The sequence below is a fragment of the Taeniopygia guttata genome, chromosome 17, assembly GCF_048771995.1.
Source record: "Taeniopygia guttata chromosome 17, bTaeGut7.mat, whole genome shotgun sequence".
NCBI lineage: Eukaryota > Metazoa > Chordata > Aves > Passeriformes > Estrildidae > Taeniopygia > Taeniopygia guttata.
In genome coordinates this window covers 9577387-9589386 of record NC_133042.1, presented here as the reverse complement: position 1 = coordinate 9589386, position 12000 = coordinate 9577387, and the positions used below count along the sequence as shown (strand labels likewise).

The window sequence follows — 12000 nt, the reverse complement described above, 5'->3', positions numbered from 1 at the left end:
TGCGAAGATGCTGAGCTGCAGGTGAGCAGAGTGGCTGGATGTGGTTTTTTCACTCCACGAGCAGAGTTCTCTCAAGTCTTCATCTTCTTATAAGCCATCTTTGATTCAATGGATTCCATAAAACAAGATCTGAAAACTGAAATGCTCCTTATGACTGTGGAGGTGCCTTCTTGGAGAAGAAAAGTTTCTTTTCAGCTGAGGCTACACTAAAGATGTTGAAGAGGTCTAAATGCTCACTGTCACTTACTAGCAGTGATTTTCCATGGTCAGTGAGCTACAGTCACTTCTGCTGCCTTTCAGTCCTGGCCTGGGCAGGGACTGCCAGTGGCACTGCCTAAATATTTTCCAACTATATTACAAGGAAGTCACTCTTCAGCTATTTCCCCCCCATCCTGCCTTGTTATAAGCTGCAGTAAACAGTGAGATGAACACATGAGATGTGCATGACTTGGTCATTCACGTTAATGACTTGGGAATTCAAGTTAACAAATCGGAAATGTCAGAAACCTTCTCCTTCATTCCAACCTCTGGATAGAGAAACCAAATCGCTGTCAGGCAGCAGAACAGGAGGTTCTGTGTCAGAAGGAGTGCCTCACTGGGGTCAGGGGCTTTCCCATGCCATCTTCCAGTCTGGTCTTCTACCTCTAGAATTATGAATCGGAGACATCAGACTTGGCTCATGAGCATTGCTTGCTACAAATCCTCATGCTGCTGACATGCAAATAAAACGTGCAGAGTGAGGGTTGGCGAGACATTCTGAGACTTCAGGTCTGAAGAGGAACTTCGAGAGGATCACAGGGGCGGGTAGAGGAATCTTCTGTGAAGAGAACCTGGCCAGGGCGTTCCGATGGCCACCTGGAGAATCCTTCCTTTCTGGCAGAAACCCTGCTACAACCAGGCCTCTGCTCCTTGCACAGCCCTGTGCCCTCTGTCCCTAATGAGCATTGATTGTGTTACACAAAGGCTGCTGCACGGCGCTGCTAATGCCAGCGCTTACGAATTGATACTGGAATCACGGAGCAGCCCTGGACGGGAGCATGAACAGCCTTCTGTGGGCAGCACTGACCAGGCTCCACAGCTGCCATGTGGGCGAGGCAGACACGGCAGCACTGAGGGCTGGAGAAAGGCCTGAGCTAACTCAGGGCCTGGGTAGCAATGGGCTCTTGCTGGGTGTCCAGTCTCTGTGTTTGCTTTTCAACTCTTCCTTTAGGCACAGAGGTCTTACTGAGATAAAGTTCTGTAGGGCTGGTTTTGAAATGCAGAGTGAATAAATGAGCACTATAAAAACCATTTGTCCATGCCAGGACACCCAGAGGGCCTTAGGCCTATGACCTACTGCCTTCCATTTTACCTCCATGGACAGTGGAATGGAATTCTGTGCAGTCCAGCACATGGGACTGGGATCACTGCAGAGCTCTGCACAGCAGGAACACTGCTCTGGGCTCCCTCCTTCCTGCTCCTACGGGAGGGTCTCACAGAGCAAACAGGAATGTCCAGGAGCATCACAGACCTGCTGGGATGGGAGCAGCAGCAGGCAGGCTCTTAGGAGATCAGGGTCTGTTCCAAGCCTGGGAGATGGCGTGGCGTTGGCTATGGCATGGGATGAGAGCCTGGGCATGGAGAGGCAAAGCAGTGACAAGATGGTTGTGCAGGACAGCAGCATGGCTGCCACTGCCCTCGAGCCTCTGCCACCTACCGCCATCACACTTCAGTGTGCCACGTGGCAGAGGGACACCAGGAATGGACGCTGCTCTGTGTTCCGGTCCCTGGAGGGTCTCTGTCTCGGGTCAGGAGTGCCAGAGCTGAGGTACATCCCCACACCCAATGCCACTGTGGGGTTGGCACTGATGTGGCAGCTCGGAGCCACCTCCCCTCCATGGCAGCAATCTCCACAGGCTAACCCCTCCTGGCCCCTTCCCTGCCAGGGCCCGGACAGCCCAAACTCACCTGTTTGTGCATGGTGCGCTGCTTCATCTCGGGGCTGTCACCCTTGGAGGAGGAGGACTGCTGCCGGAGGCGCGCCCCGCTGCCGGGCCAGTCGGGCGATGAGGACATGATGCTGCCGCTGGAGGGTCGCTGGTACTGCACCGTGTTCAGCAGGGAGGGCGGCGTGCGGCCGCGGCTGACGGGCGGCGGCGGCGGGGGCGGCTGGTCGATGCGCCGCTGCGGCCCCGCGCTGTTCTGCCGCGGCATCGTGGGCTGGCCGCCCTTCTCGGTCAGCGACAGCTGCCGCCGGGCCAGCTCCCCCGGCCGGCGAGAGAAGTCCTCGGCGGGGCCGGCGAAGCCGTGCTTGGTGGCCGTCAGCTCCTCGCTGTTGCTGTGGGAGCTGAGCGAGCTGTGGCACTCGGAGCCGGAGTCGCCCAGGCCGCGCGGGGACAGCGGCAGCCCGGCAGCCATCTGGTACACGGGGTTCTGGAAGGACAGCGGCGCCAGCAGCTGCGGCCGGCCGGGCGCGCTCTCGCCGCTCGGCGTGGTGGGGGTCTGGCCCACCCGGCGCACGGTGGCCATGCCCGTCACGCTGTTCTGCTGAGTCCGTGTGCTCCATACGCCCTGCAACTGCCCCAGGGACGACTGACTGTCATTGAGTGAGTCGGCTGTGCCGGGCGCGTTGGCCCCACTGTCCAAGAGCCGATTGTCCTGCAAGTCCACCATGGACAAACTCTTGCTGCCATTAGACATCTGCACGTCGGGCTCATTGGCCTCTGAGTAACTGGAGCTTCGGGCAGGCGAGGGCTGGGCCCCAGCAGACCTTGTGACAAAAAACAAGTCCTTGTTTTCAGGGGTTGGAGATGGTAACCGTGTGAAATCTATCAGACTGCGGGGAAGTCAGTGCATAAGAAGAGGAGAGGAAAACAAAACAAAAAAGAAGAGTTGTGAATGCTGCACCAGAGCAGGAAAACGAAATCACTCAGAAATCAGGGTGGCGCAGCTGTGTGGGACAGGGATGGGGACAGGGACAGGACCCAGTCCCAGCAGGAGCAGGGACAGGCCTGGCCCAGCTGGGAGCAGTGTGAGGAGTGGGGAGGGTGCTGTGGGGCCCCGGGCTGGCCTGGGAATGGGCAGGTGAGGGCAGGTGCATGAGGGCAGTGTGTGCACACAGGGCACTGCGCTGTCACGGGGCTCAGGGACACGTTCCTGGGGGCTGCTCCGCTCTGGGTCACTGCGTGTCACCCTTCCTGCTCCAAAGGCTGTCTCCATGCCAGTCCCGTGTCCCTGCTCTGCACCTGGGCAGCAAGCTCCTGTGGGCACGCTGGCCAGCATTTGGACAGCACAGAACACTGTGGGGGCCTGGTAACACCAGACACTCGCACAGCAGAGCTAAAGCCTGGCAGCTGAAGGTTATCCCCCCACTCCTGCTGCAATGCACATTCATGCAATATTGATTTCTTGGGGATGGAAAGAAAAAGCTTTCCAGTAGCTTCATGTGAATATTCTGCTGATCAAAGATGGTGCATTGTAAGCAAGTATTGGGGGGGAAGCATATTGTCAGAGATCCTCCATAGCATTGGATTTAAATAATTGTACCTCATGCTGGGAGGCACTAGAGATGAAAACTGATTAGAGCAAGTCCAGTGCCATTGCTGCCTTTCATTCCTAATTAAACTGTTAAATATTATGCAGTTTCCACGTACAAACTATTTTACTAGCAGAGTCTTTCTGTTCGTGTGGGCTCCATTTCATTTTCCACAAACAGAAACACTAGAGGTCTGCAAAAGCCTCATTCTCCCCATGAATGAAGCTCCTTACCTAATCAGGCCAAATCATATGTAGGTGACTGTGTCTGTGAATCACTGCTCTGCAGTGAAAACTCCCAGTATTATAAAACCTGGACAGAGTAGACTGAAATCGCTTCTGAGGCCTCTACAGCTTGGACAGTTCCAGAACTATCCAGGTTTGCATATCAGTGAATTCAGCACACACCCTGTTTCATACAAAGGTGGGTGAGGCCAATCCTGTACATCTCTCATAGCCCTTAACACCACCACCCATCACCTCGAGGTCAGCACTAACAGACCCTCGAGTCCTCAGTGGATGAACCTTTGCTTCTGCAGCCACATCTCAACACCTGAGGCCAGAACCACCAGATTCCTCATTTCCCAGACCAGTTTTGGCTCTCAAGGGGCCCAGGATGGAGCCACAGACTGGCACTACCACCCACTGCTCTCTCCAGAGTTAGAGCTGAACTACATCCAGCACCAGTTCTGTAATGGGACAGGCCAGTCAGTGGATCAGGCAACGCCACACTGCACCTGTCCTGCCTGTCCCTGCGTGACTACTCCGTGTGTCCCTGGTGTGTGGCCAGGCCCCGCTGGTCTCTTACCCAGATAAGTCATTCTCTATGACCATTTTCTGCAGCCCTGCGGAGATGCTGTTGCCAGCACTGGGCGTGGAGGCGGCGTGCTCGGCCGTGACCGACACCTGCACACAGGCCGGGTTACTGAGGGCGGCGTTGACGTCCCGCAGGATCCGGGGCAGAGGCCCCAGTTTGGTGGCAGTGCCCTGGGCAGGAAAGAGAGAAGAATTACCACCACCATCTTGTGCTTTTTGCTAGAGAACTGTGGGCTTTGCCAACTGTTGGACAGTCTCTTCAGAGAATCACACAAACACATTTTCTCCATCATTTCCTGCCCCCAAAGCTGTCCCTGTCATCCCCTGGATACCTGCTCCAGTTGGGAAATGACTTCCCAGAGTAGTGAGTGCAATGTGGACAGTTCCCGGCCCAGGTCAATGTAGCCCTCAAAGCCAGCTGTGTTTGAGATGGTTTCGGGATTGGAAATCTCCAGGAGAAATCTCTGCATGTTAGTCCATTCATGTTCCAGGAACTGATTCATAAAGGACATGTATTCCTCTTTGCTGCCAAACCTATTGAGAGAGAAACACGGATTTCAGCTAAATCCAGGGGAAAAAACTGCAGACCATGGAAAGGGCAGGTACAACACAGCTAAAAACCTTCCTCTGCCATCTCAACCCTTCCAAACCTTTGGGATCCCTGGGCTGTGAGCAGGCGCCTGGGACATCTCGCTGACTGTGGAACCAAAGTTAACCCCAGCCTGATCCAGCTAAGCCCTAATCAGTGTGGATCTGCCCAACAGGAACAAAGGTGAAAGGAGGAGAAACAAAGGAGTTCTTGGTAACCCAGTGTCTCACTGCTGGGTCAGGGCACAGCATCCAGAAACAGGACCTGTCACAGGAAATCGAGATGCTGTCACAGCAATCCCCCTCAGCTGACTGGAGCCCGGTGATGGATGGGGGCAGGAATCCTGCGCTCTCCAGCAAAGCCAGCACAACTGCTCTGGGATCACCTTGGAGAGCCTTCCCTGCAGCTGGGCTAGCCCCATCGTCCCCTCAGGCTTCCTGCCACCTCCTTCTGCCCTCCAAGCTTTCACCCTCAGTATTTTGTCTGATCTAGAGCACAGCAGGGAGGGCCTCGTGGTTGGACTGTCCTGGCAGCAGCTGGTGTTCTGCCAGGGGTTCCATGGGCCAGGCTCAGCCCATTGGCATGCACAGGACAGCTTGGCTTGATCACTTCAGCTTGACTCATGTCAGCTTAGTTAAAGAGCCTTTCCTGCAAAGTGCTAGAAATATGCTGAAAACCCTTTAGTTAGGGATTGGTCAGGAATACAGAGAATTTCTGTCATCTAGTGTAACACACTTGTACATCTCCTGCCGGTGTCCGCAGGCACGTCTGTGTGTGGCTGACTGTGAGTGTGAGTGCTAAGCCAGTTTCCAGATCTAAGGAGCTTTAGATAGAAACTGTCCATTCATGTTTCAGAAAGCTCATCATTTTGTTATCAGAGCTCAGGATAAGTAGCTCAGAGCTACAGCCAGTGGAAAGATTTTCAGAAATCTCTCGCTTTGTTTCCATCAAACCAATGGGCTTAGTTAGAAATTGACGGTGTCTCTGTTCTCAGGCCTTCCCAGTTCAGTCAGCTGCATTTTAATAGCAGGGAAGGTCCCAGAGCTCAAAGGAGGGATGGAACAGTTCCTGAGCCAAGCACATCCCTGCTATTGATTGGGTTGTGGTCCTACACCCACAGGACATCACAGGACAAAGTCCCCACTGCCCATCCATGTGGTCAAAACAGCCTGTTTTCCTGCTCATAAAACATGTCCTGTTTTGGAAACTTGAATGATCTCCCTGACCCAACAGCGAGGGAACGAGTCCCAGAGAGATGTGAGGAAAAAGCCAACAGGAAGCAAACAGGCCCTTTCCAGCGAGGAAAGGAGTGGCCAAGTGTGGGACTCTGTGCCGGCGCCGCGGCTCTGCCCACGCACCCGGAGCTTCTGTCCCCTCCCCAGCCCTGCCACAGCCTGGCTTACTTGGCAAAGTTGGCGAGGTTCTGGGTGACCTTGGCGATGAGGGTCAAAGTGCGTGCGGTGCGGTCGTCGGGGTACTCCTGGAGCAGGCTGAACAGGGACGGGGACATGATGGCCGGGCACAGGAAGCGCAGGAACAGGGAGGCACTGATCAGGCGCTCGCTGATGTCGGGGCGGCCTCGGTTGCTGCACTCCTGTCTCCATGAGGCAAAAACCTCTTTGAGCTCTCTTGGGAAGACACTGAAATGACACAAGGACAGGTAGTGTCTGTCAGGGTTGGAGTGTCAGGAGTCTCACACTATGTAGGGGAAAAAGCAAAGCTGCTCTATAAAGTTATGAGAGAAGCAGCTTTTATTGGACCTTATGCTGGATGGCAAGACCCCAGAAAACTGGGAAGACTGGGATATGAAACAAACTGTACAGAAGCTCTTCAGGACTCGGTGGTGGTACCATGGGGTGCTCTGAGCTGGAGGGAGCTGGGAGCTTAAGCCAGCAAGGAGAGCATCTCCTGAAGAATCACCAGCATCACTGGAATCTCTGGCACAGCTAGAGCTTGCAGGGGGGGCTCTGCAAACTGTAATACTCCTGTTCAAGCACCTGGATCAAATCCCACTGTGCCTAGTACAAACACAAAGCCCCACCAGAGTTACTCCAGCCTTGTAGCTGCACAGACCTCAGCCTGCCTTTCCCGGATGCCAGAATTCCCTGGGGGCCAGTAGACGCTCACTGCAGCAGCCCTTATCGCTGGAGAACTGCTGCCTGTTCCTGCTCGGCCCTCCCCAGCTCCCTGCTCCCGCCTTATCCTGTTCCCAGCATGTGTTATTTATTCAGCTGGAGACTCCCACTCGGAAGCAGGCTGGCACTGGGCTGGCCACTGGTCCCGGTGTCCCTGGCACACAGATCCCATTGCCCTGGCCAGGAACCCCCGTCCTTGTGTCACACCCAGAGCTGTTCCGTGACAGCGGGGGTACCACAGCAACTGAGGGAGGTCAGGCTCCATTTCAGGCCATCTGACCTTCTGACACAGCAGTGACACTCCATGGAAGTGCCTGGAAAATGCTGCCATCCTGTTCAGCTTCTGCTCTGTGCTGCCTTCACGCTTTGACCTCCATAAGCTTTTTTACCCCGAGCTCTACAAATAACATTAGCCAACGTCTTTGGCTGGATAAATTCTCCTGTCTTTGGCTTGATCCACACAATTGGACAAAACCCTTTTACTTCATGGTATTTGCCCAGAAACAGGAGAATCCTTTAAGCAATTTGAGGCTTGAATGATCAGGACAGGTTGTGCAGTGACTGGAGAGCAAAGCCCTGAAATGCAGCAGCCGCACGTTCCGGTCACAGGCTGGAGCCCGTGGAAGTTTAATTGTGTCACAGCGGATGGAATTCGGATCGTTGGCTTTATGTGACAAACGGGCCCGTAATTCATTATCCAACTTCCCAGTAACGAGCTTCCACATGCTGAAATTCTGCTTACACTGAAACTTTCCAGATGTCCAAATTATGTCATAATTATAACAATTTTCGGTTATTGTGAACCTCTTTCCTCTCCCTGACTCTCTGCACAGATGAGCACACACACTCCAGTGCTCTATTTAAAGCAGGATCGTTGGCTGTTGGGATACCTTGGCCAATCCCAACACTCATCAGCCCAATTAATCCCCAAGAACCACTGAGCTCAAAGGACTCAGGGGGAACCACTCAGAGCAGCAGCTCAGCTGCTCCAGCCTTCCTTAGAAAGGCAGGATGGGAGGAACAAACTTCCCATGCACTCCTGACTTTCCCTGGGTCACTTTTCAAGCCTATTTTTAGACTGACCTTTGAGTGCTGCTTTGAGTATTTTTAGGAAAACATTAATTCAAACCATTATGATCCACTGCTGACTAGAAGTGGTGAATCCCTCCTGGGAGAGCAGGCAAACGCCATTCCTGAGTCAGAGTTATTAATTGGCCAAGGATAGGGAACAGGATACCTGTAAAGCACCTGCCCTTTGTGTACCTGTGGTAAATAATGGCAGCCTGAGCAAGCCTCTTAAGAGCTCCCTGCTCTCCCCCTGAGCAGGGTCTGTTCTCTTCCTGGCTTCCAGGAGGGCACACTCAATATCTTGGGAGATTATTTATAATAAGTTTTCTGACCTCAGCAGAACAGCTAGGAGGGGAAAGAAAATGAGAAATCCTTGTTATCAAAGACCTCCTTACACCAATATTATCCCTTGTTGATACTCTGCAACAAGAGTGTTGTTACAAAATACATTAATAAAAACTAAGCCCAGATTTTAAGCAGAAAGGCTGGAAATCCAGCAGTGAGACAAAAATGCTCCTTCTCTCATGATCAGGACCAAAGGCTCTGTGTATGCTAGCAAAAAGCAGAAACAAAATATTTTTATTTATGCAAGTAAAGAGAGTCCCAAGTCCATCCTTTTCCCCTTTGAGGCCACCTCTGCCAGCAGTAGCTGTCACAGACCCAGGAACTGCTGGCTCCCAGCACAGCTGTGCCCAACAACCACCTCCCAGCAGGATCTGGTGCCTCACACCAGCCCATTCGGGATATTCGGGCCTGTCCCAACCAGTCGCAAGAACCTTTACCCTGAGAACAAACAACTCGGAAATGCCTCCAGCTGCATACCAGGCCTTGGGCCAAGGAGGCAAAAGGCTCCCATCAGCCAGCAACCGCCCAGGGCTGGGAGAGAGGGGGGTTAATCCAGAGGAATGTGGGATGCTGAGCCAAGCTGGGAGAACAGCATCCTGCTCCCAGCTCCAGCACTCCGCAACCACAGAACATCTGCCCAAACAAAAGCTGCCTGTGCTGGGGCAGCTCCTCACAGGTGCCACAGCCCGTGCCCGCTGCAGGATTTCCGAGCTTCGTCGGATGCTCCTGGAGGTGTCGATCTGTCAGTCCCATCCAGACTGACTTGTTCTGTGGGTGGAAGATCCACGACATGCATCTCTGCCCTTTATTCCAGAATTTCACATGCATTTGGCATCAAGTACCTCTGTGAATCAATCACACTTGGTTTTCCTTGCCTCCAGTGCCCTGTCCCTGTGCCCCAGTGACCCTTCAGCACCACTGAAAACAAGGGTGCCACATCCCCGAGCACACTCCGAACTGGCAGCTCCTCCTCCACAGCTCTGCCAGAGCCATGGACAGGTCCCAGCTCCTGCAGCACGGCACTCCCGGGATACCCACCAGTAGGAGTTGATGATCTTGCAGAAGGCCAGCTCACAGCACATCTTCAGGTTGCCCTGATGTTCGGGGAGGTCTGAAGACGAACATTTGCTGGGATCCACCTCACAGTTTTCATCTGATTCATACAGTGCCTTGATGAACTCCCCTGTAAAACAGAGTTGCTGATGGGTTTGGAGACTTGAGAAGTGCAGCCTTCAAGCAGCTCTATTCCTAAGCCCCAGTGCCCGAGCAGCTCCCTGGCACCCCATCACACTGAGGGAAGACAAGAGGGATACAAGAGCACATGGTGGCCCTGGGGCCGCTCTCCATGTCTCCAAGAGGACCCAGGAGAGTTCCTGGCAGTTCCTTGGGAGCACACGGCCAGCAGAGCACACCCAGCACCCTGCACGTTCCACCCCTGTTCCCAGCTGGCAGCACTGTCCCTGGAGCTCTGGGATATTGCATCAGGGCAGCGCTGCCCAGCACCCACCTAACCCCCTGCACCAGCTCCAGAAACGCTTCCTCGGGCTAATCCAGGAGGAAGGATGCTGGCAGGCCCTGTAATTATTGGTAGGATGGCCTGCTACTGCAGCCTGTGCCCTGGTGCTGACAAACCACTGTGATTCACAGAAGAAATAGGTAATTAAAGGAAAGAAACAATTTACTTGGTTTATTTTGAGCTGAACATCACATAAAATGAAATTACAATATTTCCTTGAGTCTTCCTGTGCTCCTCTTTGCTGCCTGGCTGTTCCTCCTCACCCTTGCAGAGGCTCACACTGAGCTGCTCCACCAGCCTCTGCTCTGGTGCCACCTTTCACTGCAGGTATCTGGGCACAGCCCCTGCACTCAGGGCTGGGGGGTCAGTCCTACATCCCAGCAGTGACTGGGGAGACTGGGACAGGGTAACATGGATGAGGAGGCAGCGTTTAGCTTGGGCAGCGTTCTGGGAGAAAGGTTTGCTTTGGTTTTCTTCTAATTCCAGATGGTTTGCCCCTAATTTCCGACTGTCTTGGATTTTCCCATCCTGTTTTTCCCCCACTCCAATCTGCATTCCTTTCCTATTGCCAAAACAAATTTTAATTACATACTGGAGAGCCTCTCCAGTGTATTTTCAGCTCTGCCAGGGAGCTCTGGAGCTGCTCTGCTCGCCTGCAGGTGATGCCTGCTGTTCTTTCTTGGCCCCATCACCTGCTCCATGGCTCCAAGGACAGTGCCATGCTGCCCTGGGGCATCTTGTGACACACAGGTGATTCATCTCCCTGGGAAAAGGTCACTCAGACCAGCACCCCCCTGTGAGCAGGAACCCCAGGCTCCTCCTGCACGAGATGGAACTGGCCTGGCAGCATTGAGCCCCTACAGGGAATATTTCAAAATTCTCTGATATCATTAATCTCCTGGCTTTTGAGAATTTTTATGAGTAATCTACTTACAGATTTGCCTTCAACCAGAAAGCATTACAATGCAGAAATAAGTAATATTCCTTTTGTTATTCTTGTGGGCTCTCTGCCTGAATTTGCTCAATTATTTCCCTTTCTTCAAGGTTTTCATTATTATTATTATTATTCTCTTAATAAAGTATTTATGCTTCTTTGCTCCTTGCTAAAATTATACAAATCCACTAGCAGGAACCCAACACACTGAAAAATTAACACCTCAATAGAAACTCTGCTCATCCTGCCCTGGAATGTAGATCCAGTGGAAGCTCACAGAGGTTCCAAGGCAGCCTCTCCCCATCCTCGTGCTGTGTTCCCTGCATGCAGCAATTCCTTCCTGACCTGCCCAGAAGCAGAAACTTCTAATTATTTTAATTTGCATCAAGAGAAGTATTTTTGGAGCCACAAACAGAGCCAGCACTTAAAAAAAAAACCACCAGGAGGGTTCCCAGTGCTGGATGCTCCGGGAGGCAGCGCATCACTGCGACTTGGGAGATCTCATCTGACTCGGGAGCGCTGCAGGAGCTGGGCAGCATCTCTGGTGGGGCTGCAAGGGGGGAGATTCAAGCAGCCCATGACAGCCAAGTGCTGAGACAGGAGCCCTGGCAGGCAGCAGAATGCCTTCAAACATCCCTGGTTATCTCCTCTGAAAGCAGATGAAGGTCCCAGCCCTGCAGTCACCTTCACCTGGCAGCAGGGAGCTGCCCACTGCTGCCACAGCCTGTCCAGCCTGCCAGGGAAACCCTCCAGCAGGAAAATGCTGATGGCTCTGATGGCCATCAGGGCTCAGGAGATGTCCCCACCATGCAGCCTGGAGAACTTCTCTGGACAACGCCTGCCAATGCTCTGTACGTACCTAAGGCATCTTGTAAGTATTTCTGCCCCACCAGCTTCAGGTATTCTTCGATTGCTTTGGTGGCCAGTGTGTTCTCCCTGAAAATGAGATGCTCATTCTCACCACAGCGATCAACTTCAGACATCATCAGGTCAGTCAAGAAATCCTGGAAAGCAAAGCCCATGGTGGGTGACCGCGCACTGACACTGGTTCTGCAGAGCTGCAGCTCCCCAGCCCCAAGAGGTG

At 53.2% G+C, this 12000-nt stretch overlaps 1 protein-coding gene across 14 annotated transcripts in view; it reads right to left on the bottom strand.

Moving 5' to 3' along the window:
- The window catches only part of DAB2IP (DAB2 interacting protein), a 155176-nt gene that overhangs the window by 9858 nt on the left and 133318 nt on the right, over positions 1 to 12000 (bottom strand). For 13 of the 14 annotated variants that reach the window (XM_030286618.4, XM_030286614.4, XM_030286620.4 and 10 more), the window contains 6 exons: positions 11776 to 11920; positions 9505 to 9649; positions 6322 to 6558; positions 4662 to 4863; positions 4322 to 4500; positions 1948 to 2815 (listed from right to left, as the gene is read on the bottom strand). In XM_030286618.4, the coding sequence (XP_030142478.3) occupies positions 1948 to 2815; positions 4322 to 4500; positions 4662 to 4863; positions 6322 to 6558; positions 9505 to 9649; positions 11776 to 11920 (1776 nt within the window). The remainder of the gene's footprint in view (positions 1 to 1947; positions 2816 to 4321; positions 4501 to 4661; positions 4864 to 6321; positions 6559 to 9504; positions 9650 to 11775; positions 11921 to 12000) is intronic. The other variant, XM_030286615.4, reaches the window with a different exon arrangement.